Source organism: Primulina huaijiensis, unplaced genomic scaffold (assembly GCF_012295235.1).
Source record: "Primulina huaijiensis isolate GDHJ02 unplaced genomic scaffold, ASM1229523v2 scaffold37281, whole genome shotgun sequence".
Taxonomy (NCBI): Eukaryota; Viridiplantae; Streptophyta; class Magnoliopsida; order Lamiales; family Gesneriaceae; genus Primulina; species Primulina huaijiensis.
Window position 1 is genome coordinate 1 of NW_027358705.1, and position 27275 is coordinate 27275.

General features: G+C 35.3%; 4 protein-coding genes and 1 long non-coding RNA gene across 16 annotated transcripts; 2 read left to right on the forward strand and 3 right to left on the reverse strand.

Annotated features, from left to right (window-relative positions):
• Nucleotides 1-836: 836 nt before the first annotated feature.
• LOC140968480 (extra-large guanine nucleotide-binding protein 3-like) lies at nucleotides 837-6892 on the reverse strand. Of its 4 annotated transcripts, none has more exons than XM_073429449.1 (9): nucleotides 6728-6892; nucleotides 4936-5982; nucleotides 4709-4846; nucleotides 4001-4105; nucleotides 3735-3914; nucleotides 3115-3280; nucleotides 2145-2392; nucleotides 1884-2056; nucleotides 837-1608 (listed from the first exon to the last, which is right to left on the reverse strand). In XM_073429449.1, the coding sequence occupies exons 2-9, from the start codon at nucleotides 5902-5904 to the stop codon at nucleotides 1008-1010; spliced, it is 2580 nt and encodes an 859-aa protein (XP_073285550.1). In that variant the 5' UTR covers nucleotides 5905-5982; nucleotides 6728-6892; the 3' UTR covers nucleotides 837-1007. The 4 variants fall into 4 exon arrangements, with proteins under 4 accessions (XP_073285550.1, XP_073285552.1, XP_073285553.1 ...); XM_073429451.1 differs by having other exon boundaries at nucleotides 6649-6892; XM_073429452.1 differs by lacking the exon at nucleotides 6728-6892 and adding an exon at nucleotides 6370-6627.
• Nucleotides 6893-8562: 1670 nt separating this feature from the next.
• LOC140968506 (vacuolar protein sorting-associated protein 25-like) lies at nucleotides 8563-11694 on the forward strand. Of its 2 annotated transcripts, none has more exons than XM_073429495.1 (6): nucleotides 8563-8711; nucleotides 9970-10109; nucleotides 11001-11054; nucleotides 11140-11228; nucleotides 11311-11386; nucleotides 11521-11694. In XM_073429495.1, the coding sequence occupies exons 1-6, from the start codon at nucleotides 8653-8655 to the stop codon at nucleotides 11640-11642; spliced, it is 540 nt and encodes a 179-aa protein (XP_073285596.1). In that variant the 5' UTR covers nucleotides 8563-8652; the 3' UTR covers nucleotides 11643-11694. The 2 variants fall into 2 exon arrangements, with proteins under 2 accessions (XP_073285596.1, XP_073285597.1); XM_073429496.1 differs by lacking the exon at nucleotides 8563-8711 and adding an exon at nucleotides 8762-9025.
• Nucleotides 11695-12245: 551 nt separating this feature from the next.
• LOC140968505 (protein IWS1 homolog 1-like) lies at nucleotides 12246-17380 on the reverse strand. 2 transcript variants are annotated; one of them, XM_073429494.1, is made up of 11 exons: nucleotides 17154-17380; nucleotides 16424-16898; nucleotides 15478-15594; nucleotides 14434-14645; nucleotides 14217-14346; nucleotides 14075-14137; nucleotides 13900-13977; nucleotides 13502-13590; nucleotides 13346-13411; nucleotides 13098-13251; nucleotides 12246-12681 (listed from the first exon to the last, which is right to left on the reverse strand). In XM_073429494.1, the coding sequence occupies exons 1-11, from the start codon at nucleotides 17171-17173 to the stop codon at nucleotides 12583-12585; spliced, it is 1503 nt and encodes a 500-aa protein (XP_073285595.1). In that variant the 5' UTR covers nucleotides 17174-17380; the 3' UTR covers nucleotides 12246-12582. The 2 variants fall into 2 exon arrangements, with proteins under 2 accessions (XP_073285595.1, XP_073285594.1); XM_073429493.1 differs by having other exon boundaries at nucleotides 14434-14654.
• Nucleotides 17381-18687: 1307 nt separating this feature from the next.
• LOC140968455 (bZIP transcription factor 16-like) lies at nucleotides 18688-24224 on the forward strand. 3 transcript variants are annotated; one of them, XM_073429407.1, is made up of 13 exons: nucleotides 18688-18996; nucleotides 19426-19519; nucleotides 19620-19673; nucleotides 19756-19830; nucleotides 20855-20932; nucleotides 21024-21083; nucleotides 21175-21341; nucleotides 21844-21898; nucleotides 22756-22792; nucleotides 22882-23159; nucleotides 23272-23349; nucleotides 23437-23562; nucleotides 23852-24224. In XM_073429407.1, the coding sequence occupies exons 2-13, from the start codon at nucleotides 19448-19450 to the stop codon at nucleotides 23927-23929; spliced, it is 1158 nt and encodes a 385-aa protein (XP_073285508.1). In that variant the 5' UTR covers nucleotides 18688-18996; nucleotides 19426-19447; the 3' UTR covers nucleotides 23930-24224. The 3 variants fall into 3 exon arrangements, with proteins under 3 accessions (XP_073285508.1, XP_073285507.1, XP_073285509.1); XM_073429406.1 differs by having other exon boundaries at nucleotides 18688-18987; XM_073429408.1 differs by having other exon boundaries at nucleotides 18688-18981.
• On the reverse strand, nucleotides 24011-27251 carry LOC140968457 (uncharacterized). Of its 5 annotated transcripts, none has more exons than XR_012173781.1 (4): nucleotides 27133-27251; nucleotides 25943-26059; nucleotides 25290-25878; nucleotides 24011-24996 (listed from the first exon to the last, which is right to left on the reverse strand). It is a non-coding gene; the product is annotated as an uncharacterized lncRNA (long non-coding RNA). The 5 variants fall into 5 exon arrangements; XR_012173782.1 differs by having other exon boundaries at nucleotides 25290-25584; nucleotides 25936-26059; XR_012173780.1 differs by having other exon boundaries at nucleotides 24011-24407; nucleotides 25397-26059.
• Nucleotides 27252-27275: the final 24 nt, after the last annotated feature.

A 27275-nucleotide genomic window follows, 5' to 3' on the forward strand; every position in this document is an offset into this window, starting at 1 on the left:
GTATATCAGAACCTGTCGCTAATATAGCGACGGTTTTTTAAAAACTGTCGCTACTCTTTGAAAGCGACGGTTTACTAAAAACCGTCGCTATAGTGGCAACGGTTTATTAAAAACCGTCGCTATTCTGCCCGTGTTTTTGTAGTGGTATGAACTTGAGCTTGTGAATTAAGCTCATCATAATAGATACTTAATTCACATCTTTAAAGAATTTTAAATTCAAAAATACTTCTAAAAATATAAAGTTAATTTAAAAACAACTATGGGAAGAACAAAATTATTAATTTATAGATAATTTAATCTTTACAACCATTAAATTTATTTGTGAAATTTTCAATTTTAATCTTTGTAACTTGGTGAGTTTTAGTCTTGTATCTTTCATCAAGTAGTAGCTTTTCGTCGAAGTCACCGAATACTACTTATTTGATAACAAGAATAAAATCTATATTATACAAAATAAAATTTATCTAAGAAAAAAAAAAGAAAAACGATAAGATTTTTCCTCTCATTTTGAAATATTCGATGTCATTTTGTTTTATTTTTCTTTTTTATTTTTGTTTTATTTATTTTAATATGTATAATATAAATTTATGCGATAACATTATTCGTCTCTTTAGTGATTTTCGGGGAAAAAAAAAAAGACTAAATCCAAAAACAAATCTAACATTGACAAATTAGAAGAATAAAATCAATACAATTTTCCCAATTTATTTGAAACGAGTAAGGATTCACACGTTGATTTGTTTCTTTTCTTGTCTCCGATGTTCAACGCTAAGCATTCATTACATGTAATATTTCTATCAAAATGATTCCTCGACTAATAGATTACATAATATACCCCAAAGGTGTACCACAACAGATATTATTACAATCAAGAGACCTGGGGAAAGTCATCTAAAAGGTGCAAAAAATAAAATATTTATGAATGAAGTTTATTGATCTCATCTCAGTTTCTTCACTATCTATACATAAATCCCAAATGCTTTTTTCAAGGGTCACACACACCACTTTTACTCATGCGGGATAAATGGCGAGCCGCTCACTTCTGTGGTACTGTAAAACGAGTCTTCTCCGCCCCCGTAATAGTTATCTTCTTTCTCATCATCCCATCTAACGACTTCTCTTATATACTTGAAAGCTTCATCCACTGTGGGTCGGTCTCTCGCCCTTGACTGCCAAACAAAGAGCTTTCGTCCAGTGAGGGCCGCATACAGATCCTTGAATTTCATTGCTATGTAGAAGTAAGCTTGGTGCGCTAGCGACTGGTTGTTGTTGTGGGGCCGAACCGGACTGAAATCGGTGAACCATTCACAGGAGCCAATGGGAGCCCGGGTGATTTTTTCTTCGAAAAGATCGTACTTGTTCAAGACCAAGACAAATGGGGTGTCCTTGAAACATGGATGTCTGACTGTTGTCTCAAAGAGGTCCCGACTTTGAATCATCTTGTTTTGAAGGACGCCGTTTTTGCTACCAACAATGTCTGGAGAAACACACAGTTGATCGTATTCACTCAGGGACACACAGAAAACGACCACGCTAACGTCTTCGAACATTTCGACCCACTTGCATCCTTCATTCATCCCCTTGGCGTTCACTCTAATAAGTTGATACCTGATTATTAAAGTTAACGTTTTTCTCATGTCGATGATGATTTTAAATGCGGACGGTTGCAACAGGAGACAGCATTTACGTGATTCAGCACAATAACAAAATGCCTAGAACTTATTTAAAACTAGCTATCACACGATCCCTATAAATGATTCACACAATCTTTACCATAACTAAGTCTACATAAATCATACTAAACATATATCATGATGTTAATAATATCGAATCTCCTCATAAACAATTTTTTTACTTAATAATCTAAGAATAATATTACTTACTTTGTCTGAGGCGGGGACACGGCATCAAGATTTTCAGTGTAGGTTTCCGACATTGGGCTACGATCATCCAGTGTGAACTCCAGAAAGGCCAAACCATTCCCTTGAGTCACCCCTTCAGCATACAGTATATCACGGTCTGAAGGATCATACTCATTGCTCGATATTTCAACAGCCTGTCGGGGAAAACAAAAGTTCGAGTCAACATAAATGCAACTGGTTTAATATAAATTGTGCAACTAGACCCAAAACAAAATACAATACCCTGCTTAAGAAGTACTCAGCCACGTCAGGTAAAAAGTGAAGTTCGTTCTTTCTCCTGTACGTTTCCTGTATGGCAGAATATCGCCACACTTCTTCAACAAGTGGAGCATACTCACGCGTTGCAGCAGGAAAGAATGTATCTAAATCTCCCGTAGCTATGATATCCAGGAGCCAATCAGAGAAATGCTTCAGTCTCGGATTGAGGGAATATATGCATTGATTTGGTTCAATGGATTCCGAGTCTTCCCCTGTAGGATGGATATTCACTCAATTACCGTAAGAAAGTTAAGGTATTCTAGAATTTTCATTAGTCATAGGACAAATGTACATCCAAATTTAAAAGTAACTAAAGTTATTGAGATACTAGAACAAAAAATAAAGTCAATTTATTCTGAAAACACCAATCTCACAACTTTTATGACAACCAACGAAGAAAAGAAGAAATATAACTAACATTTCAGTCGCCAGACATTAAAACAAGCAGACTCAACCTTATTTTCCAAACATACAATTATTATTTTAAATTTAATTTCCATCACTCCCGACAACAATTATATTATTATATTATATCAACCCGTTATAATATATTTTCAAATTTCAATACCCCGCACAATATCATAAAATTATTTAACCAAATACAGTAGCAAATATTTCTTTCAAAAAACAAAAAACACATCACATCATCTAGCTCATTTTTGAACATGCATTTTCCAAAAGCACGAATAAAACTGAACATAACTCAACTTTTTCCAGGTTCTGATTTGCCCAACCTGGAAAGATCGGAACATGTTATGCAAATATCATTGGAAACTAATGAATCAGTAAACAACAGCTTATGATTAAAGAGTTTCCTATAAATCTAAAAAAAAATTGTAACTGTGCACGAGAACAAGTACAAGAAAGATGAACGAAAGAAAATGACAAGGAAACAGGAAAATAATATAATTTAGCATAGTTATTCTATTATTACCTGATTCATCAGAACCTTGCCTTTTGGATTTTGATACAGCTTCCTCCTCGAATCGTTCTCGACCATCAAGCAGAATGCTAAGATACTTATACATGTTGCTCTGGATCATAAGCTTGATATCCTGCAGTTCTTCATATGTAAACTTGCTTCCATACAAAAATTTGGCCTGTTTCGTGAGAAAAAAATGAGTAGTCAATTAGATATAACATAAAAAGCTATGACAAGACAATCACTGTACATCTGAGAAAACATTAGTATCTATACTCAGCCAACCGTGGTCAACTGAACCCATCTATGGGATTGCATTTTTTAAGATTGTTTGACTTAAGCTGATATCACATAGAAAATGATGAGTTTTTAACAAACATGATTAAAATGGTCCACGAAACATTAACTGAGAATCTTAAAAACCTCAACCAAATCACCGCTTGATGCCGAAGAAACAAATAGCCAAGTCAAAATATTTACGTCCNACTAAGTTACCCACAACATGCAAATTCTTTCAATGATGTAACAGTGAAAACTTACAAGAGTAAATTATTTCAGGTGAAATTTTAACCAAATTAGCTGTCGCAAGTTCCTAGTAACAATGCCACTTTTGACCACTTCATCATGGTTACCTGCTTGAAAATAGTACTGGTCCCAGAGCCTTGGAGTCCAAGCAGCAGAAGCTTCTGGATCTTTTTCTGCTCTAGATAATTTGGTACGGTAGCATAATTGCTAGGCTCATCCTTATGTCCATGAGGCTGACCTTGTGGTACAGGTAAAGAGAACAAGGAGCAGACAAATCTGGTTGATGCCTGGAAGAATTGAGAGTCGGTGAAACGATTCACTGGACATGCAACAGTATTTGGAACATAATTTCATCAACATTCCTGAAACTTACCTTTTCCCATATATTTCCTCTAATATTATTTTGTCCTTCCTCCTCGTAACGGCCATCATCATATACCCAAAAATGGGTATCACGAGGACATTGCACATTTGCCAACTGTATCAAATACAAAACAACAAACAAAAACTACTTTCACAAAAGTGAAACCAAGATTCAGCAAAAAGCATTGGTAACATAAGTTGAACCATAAAGTTGAAGGCCCACAGGATTGAATCATTTGAAACATCATGCGAAAAGCAAATGGCTTAAAGCCAAAAACATCACTTTCTCCCATTCCTAAGTCCTTAAAATTGTCTTTTTGATATTATTACTCTTCTAGCCCTAATTCGGCAAGCCGATCATAGCATTTAAATGCTACAAAGTGAATAGAAGGATTTATTCATAATCACAGTGTCTCATAAACTCTTACATTGTATCCACAAAAGTATGACTATGATCAAAGCTTTACAAAAGTGCTATAACACAGCACAAGATCATTAACTTCTTTTTTTCCTATCTTTTCCATGTTATTGATATAATAAAGATTTATGTACAGATATTACGAGTTGTGAGGTGTGACCTTTAAGTAATTGATATTTATGTGATTCGCGTAACTAACCTAACAATGAAAACAAAACACGAACTCTCCTAAATCACATCATTTTTCTACAAAAGTATAAAAAGATTCTCACATTAACATCTGGCTCTAAAAAGACGAACCTTTAGTATTCTCAGCTCAAGTTTTGTTATTTCTCGACCATTGATGTATACCTCAGTATTCCCATTGCTTGCATGAGGACTAAGTTTTCCTGTAAAATTCAAGTTTGAACTAATAATTATCTCTGGCTTTTCTCCGTCCTGTCAAAATGGAATCCGAAAACTATATGAGCATTTGCAGTTCCCAAGACAAGATATCCAGTAATAACGAACAATGAAAAAGGTATCACCTTTCCCCAAAGACCTGATTCCTTATCATACCAATAGCGGCCTGGCTTCAACTTCCTAGGAGGCAAAGGGCATCCGAAAAGTTCGGCCATCTCTTCTGGTTTCAGAGGACACCCATTAACAATCAACTGCTCTGGTCGAAGTTGGTTCGCCGAACACCCTTTTTCGCCTTTCATTATTTGTTTGACTTCCAATGGACTAAGTAAACGTGACAAAAGCCTAGAATGTTTGCCGAGTTTAGACCTCTTCGACTCGTCAATCGGCTCACTGATGCAAGTAACACATTTGCGCCCTTCTGGCATCGAACCCATCGCTCTAAGCAAACAATTGCTGCAATATTTTGCATCACAAACCAGACATGATTCCTTCGTCTCCCACTTTCCTTTTCCACACCTATAACACATTCTCGTTTTCTTTCTCCTCTTCTTTTCTTTGGTGACACCAACATATTCGGGAAACACTTGTTTCTCTGTATCCACGACTCTCCTGTCAGATCTGTCACCTTTATTAAAGGTGACCACTGTGGCTCTCCTCCCGTCATTGGAAGAGTCTTTTGGAACATTACTTTGGTGACCGTGCACTGAACCGGGAGAAGCTGAAGGGGATGGCGAAGAAAAATCAGCATTTTGCAAAACAGACACCTCGGATTCCGAACTTCCAGACATCCTGGGACTATGATTAGAATAATTTGCAACGCTCACGATACGTGACATGGGCAAGAGGATTGGTTCTACAACAGGGGTCATATCGCGGGTCACTAATCTTCTAGACTGGGAAAGTGGTTCAGCAATTGGAATTGCATCTGCATTCATATCAAGAGGTTCGGCTCGGGGAATTTCATACGAAACTGGAGGGCCATCATACTCTAACGCTATTGAATAATCCAGGTTATCCTCATCGGGAATGGGCGCCCCTGCAGGAAGCATTTTCCTCACCATATCCCTCCAATCCTCAGACCCATTTTTATCCATGATTCCTCACACCAATCTGCCCCTTTTTTCTATCAAGCAACGGCCCCGGTTATTCACAACACAATAAGTTTCAATGTCCTAAAAATTCAATAAATACACTTTAGAAACAAGTGAAATGCAAGATCTATTAAACTGAGAAGCAAAACAAATGGAGAGTTACAGTTTTGTCAAATCAGAAAATAAAAACTTATTAAGTAATTTGCACAATCAAAAGGAATTTCTTCCCTTACAGAACCAATAAAAAAAATACCTGCAATATAGTCAATTCTGCAAAGCATTCATAAATTGAAAATTCCAAATCAAAAACTAAAAACCCAAAAAAAACGGCCCAAGCGGACCACTTTTCCACTAAAAAGCTATTTAAACAACTCATGGAGATCAAGCATCCGTGAATTTTCAGATCAAAGTTGTCAACTTGAAAACAAAACCTTCATGATTCTGAAAGTTGAAAATTCGGGGTCATACATTCGACAAACTTCCAACTTGTAAATCAGCTCAATTGCATCTCAATTCATCCCAATTTTCAACTTTCATCAAATTACAAATCCAAAAATGAGAATCCAGAACTCTCATGAAAAAAGAGTGAAAAAATATAACTTCACAAAAAAGAACAAACTTTACGCACGAAAGAGCGATTGGAATGAAAAATAAAGAAAAATAAAGAGCCTTTCAAGCACACATGTGCGTATTAAAAAGACAGGTAAAGAAGGTGAATGGATCAATGAGAATAAAAGGGTAAATTACTAGTAATGAAAGCTGCTTTCTTGGGCTTTAAAGATCTGAAAAATCAAAAGGGGTAAAGTATTACTATGAAAGAATTTACCCTTTTCAAGAAGATAGCATGAACAAAGATTATTGCACAAAACATAGATTAAAATTTTCATTCTTTTTACAGAGGGACAAGAAGAGCTGTATATGTAAAATTGAAGAATAGAAACTGGAGAGATGATTTGCTGAATACAAAGAGGAGAGATATTGGGGTCCACGTGAGTGCACGTTTTGGACAGTGTAATAATGTCCGGGTGTGATAATGATGACGGAGTGAAAACCTGTTACTGCCATTTTCATTTGAAAAGTCCATTGTTGACCCTTTCAAAGAAACAAAATTATACATTTATTTTATTAAATTAAACAATTCGATAGCATGATCAAGAAACTGTTCGTAACTTCTAAAAAAACGTGATTTTTATATTCTTCTTCGTAAATTTATCAAGAAGAAAACAAAAATAATTTATAAGTTTGTTAGATGGTTATTTTAAAAATATAAAACAGTTTTTTAACATTTCAATTGAACCATGTTTTATGGGAATTATTAGGATAGCTCGCGTACACATTTAAATTTTTATTTATGTTTCCCAAAATTGATGGAATAAAGTGAAAAAAAAAAACATGTGGATGACCACATAATAAATGTAACTGATATTTAGATTGGATGATACCAAACCAAGGAAACCCTGATGGTGAGGTTGCATTATTGAGGTGAGACCTACTAGTACCATCCCCCACCCACCCCACCCCAAACTTTTCATTTTATTTTTGTGATACTGACTTGGAAAATTTATTGATCGTCGAAGTTTTTTTCTTTTTGGGTTAAGTTATCTGCTAACTGTTTTAATTTGAAATGGGTTGGGTGTATAAAGGGGCAGTTCATGTAGTAATTTGGGGAACATATCTAACAAACAACACAAAAATGGAAAATCAAGAAAAAGGTACATTGTTTTGTTTTTTTGGAGAAACACTATAACACATTTAAAGAATAATTAATTTTGTTTTGACGCAATTCATTTGTTTAAAATGGTTAGCTTTTATGTGATGAAACCAAATTTACACAACAAAATGTCAAATGCAAAGTATTAGTACAAAATGACAACAACATAATACATATATTACGACGTGAGAACTCGTGGTTGCTACTTTTCGGTGTGCACTGGACAAACATATGGACAAACGAAATTTGCAAATTCCTAGAAGGTGTTGATAGGAGAAATCGAACTTTTAACTTTCAATCAAGCGCTCAAGTTCCTACCAACACCTTCTCGAGGTTTGCAAGCTATTGTGTTAGTTTGTAAGTGTATATATACATAAACATCTGAAATGACATTTTGCAATTTTCAATTGAATATAATGTTTGACAGGCTATATTATTTAAACTCCGATTTATTAAGTTTGAAATTACCATGAGATTCTATCGCCCCGAAAGAAAAATAGCAATTTGTGCGTAAACAAAACAGGTTGCCCACTTGAAACGGTTTCTATATCCATCTTACATGTAACTATTTCTAATTTGATTTAATTAATAATCTCATTATTTGTATTTATATGAAAATTACTGATTTTATCATAAACTCAAATAATTATAACTTTTGACATGCATTTAGCTGCTGCCACGCCCTAGTTAAACTAACTCGATTTTATCCACAAGATTATTCTTTTTATTCAACCTATTTAAGTTATATTTTGTTTTCATACATCTCAATTATATAATTTAATTTTTAAATTTATCCTTACCTTTTCTACTCTTTTACTAATTTATTTATATTAAATTAATATAAATAATTATTTGTATAATTGTTTTATTTTATCAAATTTTTCATTGAATAATGATTAAATAGACATTTTTTTATTATAAAATTTATCATTTTTTAATAACGATGGGGACGAAGGGAGTATTATTTTTTAACTGTTATTTTGTTATAGTTACTGTGTTCTTCTGACTTTGAAGATCTGATCCGAAGCAAAGAAGAAAATATGCAGACGTTGGGTGAATTCATACTTCCCCACTTCTTTAACTACCCTCCTTATTTCACGTAAATCTCTCTTCCAATTTTTTACCATTTTGTAATAGTAATTTTTTAATATCGATTTTTGTTGCTTAAAATTGGTATTTGTATTGGGTTTTTGTTGTTATGAAGTAAGCGTTATTTATGGATTTTTAGTATTAAGATGTAAGAGCCTCGGCTTATTTCTTTATTTTAGGATTGTAAACGAAAGATTAGTGGTTGGATCAAATTTGTTGAGGAGTGGATGTGAGAAATTATGCAGTATCTAATTGCTGAAGGATACACACACAAAGGAAAAGGTTATGAATCGGGGGGATATAGTGAAGAAACATTTAAATGGCGTGTGTTTCTTTTTCTCCTCAAATTGGAATTTGCTGTGTTATTTGGGTGGAAATATTGCAGAAACAATGAGCAATTTATGTTGTTTTACTGAGCTCGTTTATTCTAGACTCTAGAGGTAACCTTTTTTTCTTTACATGGTCCCGCAGTATATCCTGTAGGTGCTCGAGTTATGGGGGTTTTTTATGCTGCTTGTTTTGATTAATCGGCTTTTGTAACATCTTTCATTGAATTAATGATGTTTGTTTAAGCAATTCAAACATCTCAATTCTCAGTTAATCAATTTTTGTGTGGTGGCTGATTTTTCTTTTTGGCAACAAGAGGTAGGGATCGAGCGCTTACATTGGAATAGTTAAAACATGCCAACTCAGGCTACACGAAGAATTAGTACAGGAATCAAGCCATACTTTTTTCCTTGTCATTTTCGTATAATATGAAAGGAGATCTCTACCTTCTACCTCAGTGGATTTCCTAGATTGATGAATATGTTGGGCTGTAATTGTTGGTGTCAGTTGATGTTGGTTTGTATGATGTTTACTCCTTCTGTAACATTAGAATCGAGTACAGAGAATAGTCAAGTTATGGTGGGGAGATAATGCGTTTAAACACCATTTGATTTCCATAAAGTGATGCCAATGAACGTTGGCTTACATGGCACTGTGACTAGAGGTTTTTCTAGTCGTCTTGTGCATTGCATCTCAACATTGACCTTATCTTTGATCTTTTCCATGTTGTCTTCAAATTTCGATATGATAGATGAAAAACTTCTGTGAAATCTTATGCTTTCCATGGAAATTGGTCGTAGTGGTGCTAGATTTTCTTCAAAATTTATGGATCGATGTTGTTCTGGAGCTGCAAGCATATTACTTCATTTATTCTGTTCCACGGGCTCTTTCAAAGAGAAACCTTTGTCCTTTTGACACAATAACTTTTCTTTGTTTTGTAGTTTGCAGCCGGTTAAAGAAACTAGGGAGAAGCAGATACAACTCTGGAAGGAGCTGATACTTGATTTCTGCAGAACTCAAAAAATCTTTACTGTTGGACTGGAAGAAGATTTCCCGTTGTTCAGTAATCCTGGTATTGAAAGTAAGTCTTCCTGTTTAAGTTCCTCTTCCAAAGAAATATATATGTCCATGTTGTTTTTATTTTAGTTGTTCCTCTTTCAAGAAGTATATATCTCCATGTTTTTATTTTAGTTGTTCCTCTTTCAAAGAAATATATATCTCCATGTTGTTTTTATTTTAGTTGTTCCTCTCTTCTGATTCTTTTACATGTCTCTGTGGAATTAATTTAATGTATGACTCATTTTCGACCAGCTGAACAAGGTTCTTTACTAGCTAACATTGGACTGGACTCATGCCTGTAAATTGTGGTTCTTGCTTTCTACTTACTATTATTGTTTTGGAAATTGGTTGTGATTGTTTTTGAGCGAGATGGATATCAGACTTCATATTTATTGCTCAAAATTTGAACTGCCGGCATCCGCCCAAAAACTAATACTGGCTCGGGTTTCCTTTTGTTGGATAATCACAACTATACCATACAAAGTAGAGCAATGTGAATGTGATCTGTGTGGTAGAGTAGGTGAGAGTATTGTTTGAACAGAAGAGCATTTAGATCCTTATAGGATAGCATTGCGTATATAATAGCGCTATAACACGGGAGTGACCTATGAAAGAAAAATATGAAAATTAAAAAGGTGTGATTAATAGCTTAATACCTCGTTGCAAGTCCTGTCTGACATTAAAAGTCGGGATATTTGACACTTTGCAAATTGCTACTTCTCGTCAATTAGAAGACGTCGTGATTGGATAGCTTATCATTTTCTTTACTCTTTATGAGGAAAAACCTTGTAAATTGGGTTCCTTAATGGATATTATGTGACCTGTTATTTTTGTATTTTAGTTATAATTATTATTGCAAAAAGTTTGTGATTTTGATTGTTGCTCGTTTAATGTTCGGATCCTGATACTACAGGATCTTTAAGTCATGAAGCTAGGGAGGCATTTCTGTCGGCCTTAGTTTCCGAAGGTGTGTACATGTTGTACGGAACTATTAAGTTGATATAATCTTTATAAAAAGGTTGATCACTTATATTTTTAATTAAAATCAACAGGACGCGCAGAATGGTTAGATAAAGGTCACAGAAAATGTTTAATCCTTTGGCATCGGATCCAAGATTGGGCTGACTTGATATTGCGCTTCGTGAGTATCAATCTAATTTTCCATTGAAGTCCTGATTTCCTCGAATCTTTGCTCTATGTAGGATGTCTCTTGTGTTTTACAGGTGAAGGATAATGGATTTGAGGACAGTGTCATGACGGTTGAGGAAATACGTTCAGGGGTAGAGTCTCGAGGGACAGGTACACATTCTTAGCTCTTGAATCTTGCATACACAATTTATGTACGAGGAATACCTTTTTTTCCCTTTTATCTGTTTTCTACGTGATTTCTGCAACCGGATAAATTCTCAGTCTTGTCCGTCTGTGGAAACCAGAGCTTCATGGAATGGATCGCACAATTCTAATGCGAGCCTTGAAGCAGCTAGAGCATAAGGGGAAGCTTGCCATCTTCAAAGGAACGTCAGCAGACGACGAGGGTGTTAAATTTTCGTTGTAAATTTACCGCCTTCCATCAAAGACAAGCTTCAGATGGCCAGTTCTTTTCAACAGACTTGTGTCCTAGAGTTCCCAAGATTTGTATTTACAGAATAATTGCGACAATGTCATGGTCCAAGTTCATCAAAACTTCAGCTATTCCAAAGGTTGTCTTGCCTAGAAATGTCGTGTATCCATGGGTTAGCTGGAATTGGCGATGCCTTTGTCATGTGAGTTTTAGTTGGTGCCAAGGCAAAGAAACATGCATAATTATTACTGTCATTGAATACACACACATATAAATGTCTTTAAATATATATATATAAAAAAAATGGTTTGCCATATAGCTAGCCCGATCTTTAACAGTTTAATTGAGATCCACTATAAGATTCATGAATCCATTCTATCTTAGCATGTCACGCCTCCTGAGAAAGCAGAAATTTGGCGAGCGAAAGGAGCTTCCATTGTTCTAAAACAGCACCCTTATTGGCAGGCGAATACTTGTGCGATAGTTATCCCTTCGTGCAATTTAAAGGGGCTTTATGGTTGAGAAATGAATAATCAGAAACACCTGCTAAAACCCTATTTTATCCATTCGATCAAAGAGGTAAATTTTCATTAAAAATGATATTAAAAATTTTATTATTTGTGAGCAACTACGCTTATCGCTCTTGCAGGATCTGCCTCAGATGCACCATCCGATGGGAGGATTCAATCGCCTGTTAATCACATCAAGTACTCAGTCTTAAAAAAAAAAAACCATTCATCCCAAAACAGAGATTTTGAAACGATTATTAGAACAGAACGCATGTAAATCCCAAACCATACCGCTAAGGTATGTAGTTACCATACATCGCACATGAACGCTACCATTATCACTCAAGTCAATCGAGGACTTAGTACTGTAGTCCAATATGTTCTGAAAACCACCAAGTTTTAATTATATTTATAGCAGTCGAGCACTACAGGTATTTCACCATGCCACGACCCTCCACGCTGAGTTTGGTAGCCTGTAACTGCTTCCGTTTTGGTGCTTTCAGTTGTTGCAGCTTCTTGTTCATCTACCAGCACAAAAAATTGGAGCATGTAACAAACTACTTGTGATCAAAAAACGAAAAAGTTGAGATGAGTAGGTTAGGAGTAAAACCACGGCCATTAAATATTATAAACTTGGTCGGATGAGCAGATATGTAGATTTTATGTTGAGTCAAAATCAAGCTTCGATATTTTTATAGAAAAGCCACATATAGCCACCAAAGAAGGTACCACGCTGTTAAAAATGAAAGAAGGATGAAATATCTTAACAGTATACGATTACAGAAATGCAACCAAACCCGGCAAAGATTTGGCAATTTCTGTCTTTAGACAAACAACACACTATGAGAATGGTAATCCAAATGTTTATACTTCTATCTCCAGGATGCTAAACGTGAATTTTCTATATAAGATTGTCTCAAAAGGAAAGAAAGTAGCTAACCTTCACCCGACGCTGATCTTGAACTATTTGTTTAGCTCGTGCTCGAACTTCATCTGGATCCACCTTGGATTGAGGACGCACCACAAAATCCATTGACATTGCTTCAGGCCTCGAGGCATGTTGCCTAGAGGATGACTGACCAGATTTTGCCCCCCTTCAAATTATGAGAAACGCCGAAGCTTATGTGTGTACTCTAAAAAATGGAACCACCAGATAAAAGAAACAATCAGGTTCAGACTGCAACTTACTGTGAAAATTGAGCTAAATCAAGGTCATCGTCTCTGGATGCCATGGCTCCTGCTTTACTCATCACCCTGGAGAGGTTTAAATAGCCATTCTTTTAATATGCATCTATTGAGACATTTACCATACAAACTTTCTGTTGCTGAAAAGATTATCCATACTTCTTGACAGAGGGGCTCCGGAAAACCCGTTCATGCTCAAAGTTTTTCATATCCTCAAACCTTGTGCTTTTGTTGAATATTGGTCGGCTCTGCATGAATAACATTCAGAAAGTTGAATGGATTCAAGAAAACAATATTAAAAAATGATTAAAATTCTCGCGAACATTTCAAATTGCTAGAATTATACTATCAAAAAAGGGGAAATTTATTGGTCACAAGAATTCCACATTTCCAGACCTAGAAATAGAATTAGAGCAGCTCCATATTTTCCTTTTATCATAATACAACCAGTAATTCAACGTTGATACGATATACAATAACTACTATACTCAAGCAGGAGAAAGCAGAATGGGAGTATCAAATTCTTCAATTAAATGGGATGAAAGGTTATATTTTACCCATTTATCAACCAACTCTTTAGCGAGTTTTCTGTTGGATGTAGTCTCCTCGTCAGATTTGGAGAAAAACATGATGACCTGTCAAAATATGATACGGCCAGTTTTCAACTTAACCCATAGCAATATAAAAGAAAGTATTATAACAAAAAACAATCTTCAGGTTATGCAAACTAACCTTTCCAAGGCCACTCCGCTTTAGTTGTTCTCTTCTGTCATGCTGCTCTAAATCAATTGGCAACTGCAAGGCAAGGACACTATTAGTGTCCAAACGATTTTTTATTTTAACAAGAACACTTAGAAAATGTCGCAGTCCATACATCATGCAGGATCTTTAAAACTGCAGCACGGATGTTAATATTTGGCAAGCTTCCATCTGGTAGTGGTTCAAGCCAATTCTTCAAAAGATTTAAAACTCCATGATCGAGAAATTCTTGCTGGAGTTGTTTTCTAAACAAAAAGCCTCAGGAAAGAATATTAGAACAATTCCAAATATACAAACGGTAATGTAGAAAACAAGAGGAACAAATTACTAACTTAGCAAGGACATCCATGAGAAGAGGGAGCTTCTTTAGTTTATTTACAGCAGGCTTTCCCTGTCTGTTAAGGTCTGCATCTTCTTCTGCAACAATTTCAAGCTCAGCCATGATCTTCTCTACAAGTAGTGCAGTTTCTGCAGGACTCTTTTCATTTTTCTTCTTTTTCTTTCCCATCTTGAAAAGCTCGTTGATTTCCTCGTCCCCGTCTCCCTCTTCTGCCTACAAAAATGATACAGTTAAAAGACCAGTTAACTCCCTAAAGTAAGCATGATAAAACCTGGTAAAAGAACAAAATAAAAACAACAAAAAGAATAAAAACGACAAAAAGAATAATAACTATGTCATTACTATGTTGATATAGTTTTATGGCTGCTGAATCTGCATAAAACCTTTTGCATTGATTGAAAACCCATTGGAATATAATTGATCCGATCTAACTTAATTCTCAAACAGAGAAAAAACGAGAGGTGAAATTAATTATCAGAAACTATGTGAGAGAAACAAGCATCAGAGTTTATTTCTGCATTGAAGTGCTCAAGTTCAATTACCATGACATTTGTCGAAAGAAACCAAATCACAGCACAGAAAAAGGATAACGATCCTGCAGTGGATAATGTGTAAAGAGATCAGGTACATTCGAGATCATGAATGCAAGAGAACAAAATCAAATTGGACATATTCTCTATTTTGGTTTATACAGGCCGGTATAGTTTGTCATGGCAAATTTAATTCAAGGCAAATCATTACTAAAAAATATTTTGGCATTATCATAAACAAATAGCCTAAATTCTTTATAACTTGGTGAATTTATTGGATAACCAAAAACAAGCAAGTGATTGAGCATCCACGACTCACGTTGACACATAATATAATTATATAACTAGGTTGATGGCTCCATAGTCTTACCCAAGTAAATGCTATTGTGACTGCGAGTTACAAAATAAAGAGGAGCATGGTTATTTCATCTGTCTAGTTTCCACATAAGGCACGACAATTGATGTGGTTGCCATGCTCACATAATCCAAGTAAGATCCATTCTAACCTGGGGAGCACGACTTGGTGAATGTTCATTATCACTTCCATACCGGTCAGCAGGATCCACGCCACTGTCATCTATGAAGTTATCATCATCCAGAGTCCTAGCACCTTCTTGATCATCCTATACCATTTTGAAAACACACAAATCATTAAAACCATCAAAACTAAAACATGGTGCATGTATATATAATTCAGTAGAAAATTTAAAGGTGTATATTGGCGTTATTGAAGCTGGGAACAAACTGAAGGGAAAAAACAATCCATGGTGAAAGCAAGCAGAAGAAAATTTGATATTTCCAAAGCCTGGCGAGAGCACGGGTAAGCAAAAATGACTCCAATACCAATACCACTTAAAAGTAATCTGTGTGAAGCAATTAGCATTGCGATATCATGACAGACATATTTGACAACATTTGAACAATGTGACAACTAAAACTGGTTTTTCCTCTTCCCTTTCTGAAATCAGGACATTCTCGATTTAAGTGTAAGCAATCAGATCATTTTTTCCTCCAGAAATGAGTTAACGACAATGGTCAGAAAGTTGTAATTGTCGCTCTCAATATACTTGACTCGTATGCACCAGTTAAATAATTTAGTTATACGCGCCAAACCTTAATCAAATAATTCAAAATTGAATTGCAGACAATAACTAAATTACTGATAAAAAAAATTAATTATTAAAGCAAACAAGAGCTCAGTTACACGTGGTAAAATTTAACGATATTCGTTACTACTAATGTTTCAATATATTTCCATTCACCTATCCACACATCAATACAAATCATACCAAAAAATTCACTGAATTCAACATAATTCCAAACCCAGATTACACAAACCACCAACCCATGTAACAATAAAGCACAAGAAATATACTCCACTCCACAAAACACACATTTTTGAATGACAGTGAATAAAATGCAGAAGTCAAGTATCATGTAAATGAGCTAAACCTCCGAATCACCACCAGCTATGGTGGCCCACATCTCCTTCATATCAGGATCAGCCTCTCTATCTCTCATTCTCCCTCCTCCGCTCCTTGCCACCTTAAACTTCTTATCCCCTTTCTCGACCTTCTTCTTTTTCTCAACAATTTTCCTCTTCACCCCTTTCTCCTTCTTCCTCTTTCCACCATCCAAATGATCATCTCTCACCATTCCAGCCACTTCCTGAATATCATCATCCCCACCATAATCCCCCTCATCGTCATTCAATCCAAAATCCGCTGGACCCAAATCTAACTCCGGTGAAGATTTTTTTATCAATCGCTTCCGTGGCTTCGCTTTCGAGTCGCTGTACACTGGAGTTGGAGATCGCTGGTGTCTATCATCATAGCCCCATGCCCCGTCGTATTGCTGAGGCTCATCACGATCAGATTGGATATCCTCGTCGAAATTCATCAATGGCTCGCCATCTTCATCTCGGTAACTGAACTCAAAACACATGCATGAACAAAATTGATCCATTACCAAAAAAAAAAGTATAATTCAACGTAAAAACAGTAAACTTCCACACAGACACGTACACGTATACGATACGAGATGAAGGTAAGGCAATTGACTTCTTAAACCCCCCAATTCTAAATAAAAACCCTTATTTTAAAAAATTACACATAAAAGGCAGGTGATAGATTGTTCAAGAACCCTAATTTTGAGATATTCTTGATCGTGGAAGGGAACTTACGGATCGTTTTCATATGCCATGATTGATGGAGAAAAATACTATCGCCTTCTACAGCGCAACTGCGTGAATGGATAATATTGGTGGCATATATGCGATATACAGTGATGTACGTAATCAACCGCCTTGGTAAATGAATACCTGCGTTGTGCTTATGGCTGGGGATATGTAAGGTGATTGATTCCTCGTGTATATATATGTACAACGTAAAATGGAGGGGAAATCAGAAATAGATCACGGTACTGCATCATGAAATATTTTTTCTTTTCCATCATTTTTTTTCTTTCTTTTTTCTTTTAATATGTAACTGCAATCAATTAGATAAACTATTGGATTAACATAATATTATGTTAATCAGATAAATCGCATTTGACAGACTATGTACAACAGACCCATTCTCTAAAGTATTGGCTAGAAGAATCGAATTTCTTGCCTTTTGTATATAAACTTCACTCTAATAATCTTTCTGTAAATATGTGTTCGATCATAGCTTTTTTTTTTTTTTTTTTTTTTTTTTTTTTTTTTTNATCAAAAGTATCTAATCATGATGCATGATTAAGGTAAAAATCAGATGAAAATTACTTGATGGAACTCATACAGCATGAAACTCATGTTGTCCAGATCCGAATGGAAATCTAAACGGAAACAAATCGATGAGTTCGCGAAAAAACAAATGAACGAGTATCATTCATGTTTATAAAATGTAATAATAAGAGTATTTACTCAAAAATGTGATAAAGATAATTAGTTTTTGCTATGTTTTATATATATAGTTCACTTAGATCAATGACAAATCCCCCAGGAAAGTTGAGTTAATAATAGGTGAGCTTTCATCAATATACATGAGTTTAATTCTTTTTATCAATATATTTTTGGACTAGTATCATGTCATTTGACATTTGACCAATGTAGTTTAACTTGGTTAGTATTGTTCGCAGGTTATTGCATTGATCCAAAAGTTTACACAGTATACATCAAAGATAGCGTGATGGATTTTGACATCGTACTAAAACAATGATGAAAAAACTGATATTCAATTTTATATTTAATAATAAGTGGTATAATAGTAAAAATGCACATTAGCATTAGACTTGTATAAGTAATGTGGCAAAAAAGATATGAAACATGCTAGCCAACGAGATAATTTAAATAATCAAATCATATGAATCACATGATAAAATTAATGACCATGCAAAACAAACTCACGGAGAAAAATAATCAGTTGATTGATATATTTTATATCGAGGGTTGATATTTCCACTTCATTTTGTGTTATCTATATTTTACTTTGTGATAAAATATATGTCAAATTTATTTATAAATAGAATGTAAATATAACTCCTTTTATATTATCTTGTTTGAGTTAATATATTTTTATATTAGTAACTAATAAATAATAATTAGTGTACAAAATTCAAACTACAAATTATGTTGCATAGCTTCGTTTTGTACGGGTCCAACAAGATGCCCCGACCCGTAAAATTGAGCAGGCAACGTAACACGTAACCCAATCGCAGCCGTTAATACAGTCCACGATGACATTATTCAATCAACTAAATCCACGGTGGATCCTCTCTGTAAATCTTCAGAAACCGACGCAGCCATGTGGACGATCTCACGGACGAAGCCCTAATTTCCAACAATTTCCCCTCTTTTTTGGAATTTCTCGCAATTCAATTTTAATCTCTCCATTATTTCGCAAAAATCTATTTTTTTGTTTAGATTCGAAGTTGTTCGAATTACAGTTTATAATTGAAGCAAGACAGGAATTTGAGCTTTTGCGTACCTGAGCTAACACAATCATTCAGATTCGTGGAGCTGTGTTTCATTTGTAGCGGTAATATTTGTTAATGAAAATTATTTCAGTTTTCTTAGTTTGTTGATTCATTTGATGAGTGTTTGAGTTGCCTATTTTTTAACGGTGGATAATATTATTTGTCGTGAACAATTTTCATACGTCTCTGCATGCGTGAGTTTGTTGTGTTGATTTTCTGATTTGGGTTTATATAGTGAGGATTTAAATGCATGATATTTATTTCACTTGAGGATTTAGTGTTAATCATGAGGACGGTAGAGATAAGCTTTTGCCAGTGCTAGAGATATACGTGATTTCCGACTGCATTATTCCTTTCTGGAATACACGCTAGCATGTCATGTAAAGAGTTTCGCTTCCAGCGTTTTAACTTTATCTTGTATCAAATAATCTGTTTTAATATTCGAGCAAGGATAAATAATGGTTTAATTGTGTGAAAAATGGATGAATATGGTGATATAGGAGGAATTGGCCAGGCTTAAACATGGGGAATGGTGAGGTGGACAACTCCTCCAAGAAGGGGAAGGAAGCAAAGGAGCCAAACACTCATTTACAGGTTGGTAGTCTTGTTTTTGGCTCTTGATTCCATCAATTTTCTACTTTTTCTTGATTATCGAAAATAGATATTGACATTTTTCCTTTTTTTGAGTTTCTAGGATCACAGTTCGGCTAGCTCTGGCATGCTTGCTGCAGATTGGTCTGGCTTCCAGGTTACAATTTTTTTCAAGATACATATGTTTTCCCTCATCGACACTGATAATGGTAGTTATAGCGCAAGAGTTGGTTATGCAGGCATATTCCCCGATGCCTCCACACGGATTCTTGACATCAAGTCCACAGCCGCACCCTTACATGTGGGGTGTCCAGGTCTTAGATTTCTTGCTTTATTTGGTTTGAGCATAATCTAGTTAAGTAGGTATTATGGCATTGCCAGGATTAATAAGCTAGCAAGAGATGCGCCACATTTTTCTAGTGATGAAAATGAGGTCACTTTTACTTAACAAATACAAAAGATAACAAAATCTAATTTTTACAACTTAAGTTTGATTTCTGTTAAGTTTAAAACACCTCGACACTACTTTATTCTAATGGGATTTCTACGTAGCATTTTGTAAAAGATCTTGGTTAAAGGAAAATCTTAAGTTGTCAAAAGCACGGCTCGGTTTATGGTGACATCTCATCATGAAATTTTACCATGATTTCTTAAAATTCCAGCTAGTTTAGGCCTACGAAGAGCTTTTATGGTTCTCGTAATAGACTGGAGCACTTGTGGCCTGAACAGCTTGTGATATTTTGGAGAAATCGAAACCTTATTGTCGTAGGTAGGATAAATCCATATCATGATCTCGAAGGATTTTCTCTTCCTAATTATCTACTTCTGAGAAACGGTTTTGGCATTGACGGATGGTTGAACACAAGTAAATGATGATTTAGAGATGGTATAAGTTGTCTGAGAAAGATTTTTCGAAGAAGATCCACTGAATTTAGAGAAAATGATTTCAGATTATATATGAACCAGGATAAGGTTGCAAAGGAGAGAATGAAGACCCATATTTAGAGCTGAAAGAACATTAAAGTTTAATCAGATAATTTCAATGATGTACTTGTAGAACACTAATATATCAAGCCTAAGCAAGTTCATCCTGGTCATGATGTGTACAAACACGTTCGTCACTGAACCGACATCCCTTCCTCAACTAAATCTTCCTAATAATCTGTATTTGTCTTTTTAATTTTTTTTACTGAGCCTAAATGAGTGAAAAGCTCTGATGCTATTAGAATCTGAACTTGAATAAATCTTCTAGTTTCGTTTGTTTTCCATATTTTTGTTCCATTTTTTTGTGTAGTTCATTAGATTTTGCTTGACGTTCATCTCTTCTGCAATATGCAGCAATTCATTCCACCCTATGGAACTCCACCTCATCCATATGCTGCGATGTACCCGTATGGGCACCCAACTATGGCTCCGGTAGTCTCATAATTTTCTTCAATTGCATTGCTAAGATTCTATTCCTCTCCATAATTGCCTGAATCCTTCCCTTGTATTTGAACCTGTTCAGGGATCATATCCATTCAGTCCTTTTGCTATGCCTTCTCCAAATGGTTTTGCTGAAGGCACTGTAAGTTATTATGGCCTACCTACATTTGTTCACACTTGTAAATAGCAAGTCTTGAACTCATCAAAGAATGATTTTCAAATGTTCATTAAAGGGCAACTCGACTGGAAACGTGGATGTGGATGGCAAGTCACTTGAAAAGGGAAAACTGCCAATCAAAAGATCCAGGGGTAGTTTAGGCAGTTTAAATATGATTACAGGGAAGAACAATGAACCTGGAAAAACTGCTGGTGCAACTGTAAACGGTTTGCATTCTAAAAGGTATGGTGAATGAATAAACGAATTCACTTAAGGTACCATGTAGATTTCATTACATATTTGGTGGAGTATGAAAGCACACTTATCAATAATTTGTACTTGTTCCCAGTATTGGGTAGATCATGGAGACTGACTTTAATATAATGTTTAAATGTCCAATTCAACAGTTTTTTTCTTTGCTGAGCTCTTGTGAATTCCTCAACCTTTTCATGGTTGATGTACCACATAGTTTTTTTGGCTCTCCTCCTTGGCTTGAAGGATCATCCAATCAGCATCATTTCTCATGTTTTCCTCATTATTCAATCTCTTTGTTTGCTTATACATGCTACCTCATTTTGTTTGCTTATTAGCACAGAGTTGTGTGCAAATACTCATGCATTGTACATGTCTGCTGTTGAACACTGTATTTCATTTGATTTGCAAATACTCATGCATTGTACATGTCTGCTGTTGAACACTGTATTTCATTTGATTTTCAAACTGTTGCGCTTATAAAATTTCGCAGTTCCGAGAATGCAAGTGAAGGTTCAAGTGAAGGAAGTGATGTTAATTCTCAAAATGTAAGTTGCACATGCATATGTTTTACAACATCTGTGTTATATGATTAAGAATCACATGCCTGAAATTCATGCTGTAAAATGTAAATAGGCATTACTTAAGAAGTTGAGGGATGGACACATATTTTCTTAGGTAAATGTAGTTGAGATTCTTCATGATCAGTTATTCGAGTCATATGGATCTTATCAAACAAGAGTAATCTTTTATTTTTAAATAACACAGGTAATGAACAATGATTGGAAATATTGTAGTTGAATTCTATAAGTGAAAGAAGTAATACATCTTCTTTGTTTTACCCTATTACTGTTATGAAAGGAAAGCCAGAAAGCAGGAAAGAAATAACAGGAGTCTACAAATTATGCTTAGAATTTGTTCATTCGCATTTTAGTTGTTTTTTAGAACTCTGAGAAAATCACTCATTATTATCTGTTGATTTGGATTTGGGAAAGGAAATTAGATGACTGAATTATCGTCGTGGCTCTATGTGAGTTCCGAATGTAAGGAAAAGCTTGCCAACGGTCCTCATTATTTTCTAGCTGTCAGGTTCTATGGTTTTTTGCGTTATTGAAGGATTTATCCCATCTAGTAAGATTAAGCAGATAGTTGGGATATGTTTGGTTTCATGCAACACTTTCTCCTGGCCTAATATAGCGATATGTTCAAAAGCTTATAAATGGAGTTTCATTTAATAAATTTCACATGGCAAAGAAGTGTGGTCTCTGAAAGGTTCTGTTAACTGTATGCGTTCTCCCTTGCAAAGTAGTCTTTCCATCGTAAAAGTCGTAAAACACTAAGTATGCCCAAATAATGAGATCACTCCCACTTATCCAACTTCTTCTGAACTTCATTACTTTTGCAGGACTCTGGTGAGAAGATTGGTGGCCGGCAAGATTCAGGTGCTGTTCTAGGAGTTTTTACTTCCACTTCTGGCTATTTCTAGTTTCAAGTTTATGACTTCGACCCTTATCATGATGTCATGCTACAGCTGAACTGTCTCAAAATGGCAATGCTGCTCACAGTTCTCAGAATGGGGGACTGGCTACACCTCACCCTATGGCCAACGTGCCAGTGCCAGCGGCAGGGGATGTGAGTGGTATTCCTGGTCCAACCACTAACTTAAATATTGGAATGGATTATTGGGCTGCCGCGGCATCATCATCTCCTATTCCTGCAATTGGGGGAAACTCTCTTACTACTCCAGTTGCAGGAGGAGTGCTCAATACTGGATTGCGGGACAACTCCCAGTCACAGCTCTGGATGCAGGTTCTCCTTCCCTTCTCGAGTTCTTGTCCTTTCCCTTCATTATTGGAGTTCACTTGTTTTCCTGTTCTTTTACATTTGATTTAAATCCATCTGCATACTTTTTGTGAGTCAGGATGAAAGGGACCTCAAAAGACAGAGAAGAAAGCAGTCTAACCGGGAATCTGCTCGTCGATCCCGATTACGCAAGCAGGTTCATAGTTACTTCCCCATACCGTTCTTGATTCATCAGGCACCGATTTATCTGATGATGTCTCTTGCTTTCATTCATGAATTTTAGGCAGAGTGTGATGAATTGGCAAGTCGAGCGGAAGCATTAAACGAAGAAAATGCCTGTCTTAGGGCAGAATTGGCTCGTATAAGGAGTGACTACGAGCAAATTTTTGCTCAGAATGCCTCTCTGAAGGTATTATTAGTATACCAGTTATTTATCATACAATTCATACCATATTCTGTCTACCTGTGGGAGCAACGGGTATAAAAAAGTTCCAAAGGCCTGGCTGTCTTGTCAGCACTCGGCTTCTCACTGTAGAAGTCTGCCTCACAGAACACTTCTGAATATGGGTCATTGTTGTGATAGTTCGACTGTAATGTATTCATATTCTTGTAAATTTTTTCACTCATATTTACTCAAAGTTTCAAGGATCAGTTGTGTGCAATGTTATACCGGTGAATCATCAAATTTGGTCTTACAGGAGAGACTTGGCGAACTCCCAGATCAAGATGATCCGAGATGCAGACAGGATGATACACATTCAGGTCATGATTCATGAAGAGTCGGCACACAGCAATAAATTTTGTTGTTGTCTTATCGCAAATTGAATCCCTGTGGCCTGACCCATAACAACCAGCGAAATCTCCAATTTTAGATTCTATGTGGTTTTAAATTTACCAGAGCTGGTTTTTTTAGTCTCAGAACCTGCATCAGATGGCTTCTGATCTGATGCTTGGTTCGGCCAATCTTTTATGGTCCACTGTAGGTAGAGCTGGTGATTCTCTAGAGTTCAGAACTTCCACATCCCATTCAACATTTATGTTGCTCCGTATATATAGATGAGTGATAAATATTCCTTTTCACATTTAAAAACAATATTTTGAGCAGATATAAATATATATTTAACAAGAGCAGATCACGAACTCAAACAGGAGATTTGAAGTGGGTAATAGCGTTATCTTTTCCTTTGACCAAAGGGTATTTGACTAATGTAGTGTTTGCTACCATGGTTTGAACATATCAAACACTTTTGTATCCTGCATTTCATCATATAAACTAATTTTATGTGATGGAATTTAACATTTTTAGTTAACTATGAATATAATGAGCAACGAAGAAAGGGTTTCGAATTATGAGTTTATTTTCTTAAGTTTTGAAAGAGCTTTTAAGGTGTTGCATCCTGTTATTTTTATCGATGTTTGTTATCAAAACCAAAAGTGGCTTGATTGCTAATGGAGTAATTTTTTACATTGAATTCATAGTCCAATATGCATAACAGTTTGCTCAACCATCCTTACCCAATCAAGATTGAACGGATGTTTTCAAAGTTATAAGAGTTATGTCTCTCTGACAGGCGTGCTGCTGAAGAAATTTTAGTGTAATTGGGAAAATGATAACGAGGCAGCAGCAAATAGAGAAGGTAACAAGTCAAACACGCATGTTTGCTGAAATTCGTTCAGAATGTGTACAAGCAAATGGTGCAAATATTCAACGTTGCCCCCGTCAGCACATTTTCTAACCAAAGAAGGTCTTAAAATAGGAGCTACTTGGATTTTGTCGATTCAATTCCTATGAGAATCAGGGATGTCATAAAATTTAATATTCCCATATGTTAATATATTTCTACTTTCAAAAAAAACGTAATAAGTCAAGGAGGCGGGAAAAAGCATATGACAAAATTGCAAGAAAATATAATTATTCCCTAATGATCTGCAACCTTGCAATTAGCATATTATATAAAAACACAACCCAAAAAAAAAAAAAGAATCAATTACCTCATCAGTTGGACCACAATATATATGACTTTGATTACAAATGTCTTATTTAAAAATTTAAATAATAAATCAATCAAATAATTTTTTTATTATAATGAACAGAGAATTGAGCCAATAGATGAGAAACGTACAATTGGACACTACTTTTTTAAAAAAAAAGTAACAAGTCAAGGAGGCAGCAAAAAGCATATGACAAAATTGCAAGAAAATATAATAATTTTGCTCAACCAATTTCGATAATGAAAATATACCTATTCCCGAAGTAGATGTTGCAAATATGGAACCAACAATAACGCATGACGCTCAAACAATCCGCTCCAATTCCCTAACATAACTCAGAGACCAGAGTCTGGTTTATAAGCTGCAACGACGGAATTCCCTTGCAAGGTGTGGATTCCTTTGTTCTTTCGAAGTACACAAACCCATTCTTTGTCTCCCACTCTGGATGCTCCAGGAAAATTTTCAACATCGAAATGATTAACAGTGCGGCTGAGATATACTAGCAATTCAACCGACGCTGGAGCAGTGGTTTGTTGAGAAAATCACTTCTCTACAGTATATGTTCATGAGAATACCCTAACAAGGAACTTTTCCTGATAGAAGTAAAAACTTATGAACAGAAACTAGTCTCGACCAATTTCTGTTTGTAAAAAAATTGTGAACCAAATAGGACCTGAGCACATAAACCTTGCAAGATCGAGAACTTCAACAACAGATGGAGAGTTGCTATTCTCTTGGTTGAAATATATTTACATTACAAAGAACCTCGGGTGGGGAAAAAACAGTCAACCAAGAACTTTACCTCCTTCACATATTCTAATAATTCTTGATCAAAAGAAAACAGCAGCATTTTCTGCGCATGATTTACTGAGAGGCAGTCATAAGCCTTTTCACTACATCCAGCAATCTCATCCCTACCAGTAAAAACCAAGTTTCAACTTCCGTAACCAAGAAGAGATTCATTTTAACATGATGGCCAAAGCACGTGCATTTAGAACAAGGAGTAACTTGTGAAATTGAAAAAGAAGAAAAATATTTACTTCAAATATTTGTGGAACTCATAATTCACATCATCAATCAAATATTTCTCTACTCAAATATCTCATATTTCACAATCAAATATCACACCAACCAAATATTTATGAGTCCCACTGTCACTTTAATTAATATTTTATTTTCATTTAAATAAAATCATTTAACCACTTTAATTATTTTAATCTATTATTTAATATTATATTTTTATTAAAATATAAAACTAGAAAGTTTATAACGATTATTTTTGAATGTAAGATATTGAAAATATGAATTTTAATTTCTTAAAAACTTATGTATTTATAGACTAAAATTTGAACGTTACCCAATGTTCAAAACCCAACGTTCTTAATTGATCAGAGCAAAATAAAAATATGCAGAAAAACTTCTCAAGTTTTGGATCTACCCAAACTGGATAGACCAACAATTGGTCGACCAATTGACCAATTGTTGGAATTAGTCGACCAATTCCAACAATTGGTGAACCAACAATATGTGTTGGTCGACCAAATATACCTGGTCGACCAAAAATGGAATGGTCGACCAATTATTGTTTTGGTCGACCAAAGGATTCCATTTAATTGTCCACTTGTGTCTGACGCGAGAATGCAATGCACGCACGTGTAAACTCACGCTGGCTTGAAAATATTAAAAAAAAATTGCAATACCCGGTTACAAATTTGTAACCGGGTATTGTTCTGACACAAAAATAAATGGTGTGCAGTGGTGAATATTTAGATGGAGAGGATATTTGGATGACTTGGTATGTATTATATCCACCATTGTGGATGCCCAATAAAACAACCATTTTATCTGATTGCAGTCTATGACCACATATCCGTAACACAAATGCTTGTGTACAATCAACATGATATATGATTGCAAAACATACAGTACGAATGACATACCTTTAATTATGATAAAACAACGCTCTTGCATAATCTGGAAATTTTACCTGACTGTCTTTGCCAGTAAGTCAAGGAAATGAACACATGTTTCGTGAGGTACAGTCTGCCTAGCATTCAAACCACGGTTGTATGCTCCTTCCATGAAAGATTGCTCCAATTCAACTATCAAATAATATTAGATTGAGGCCAA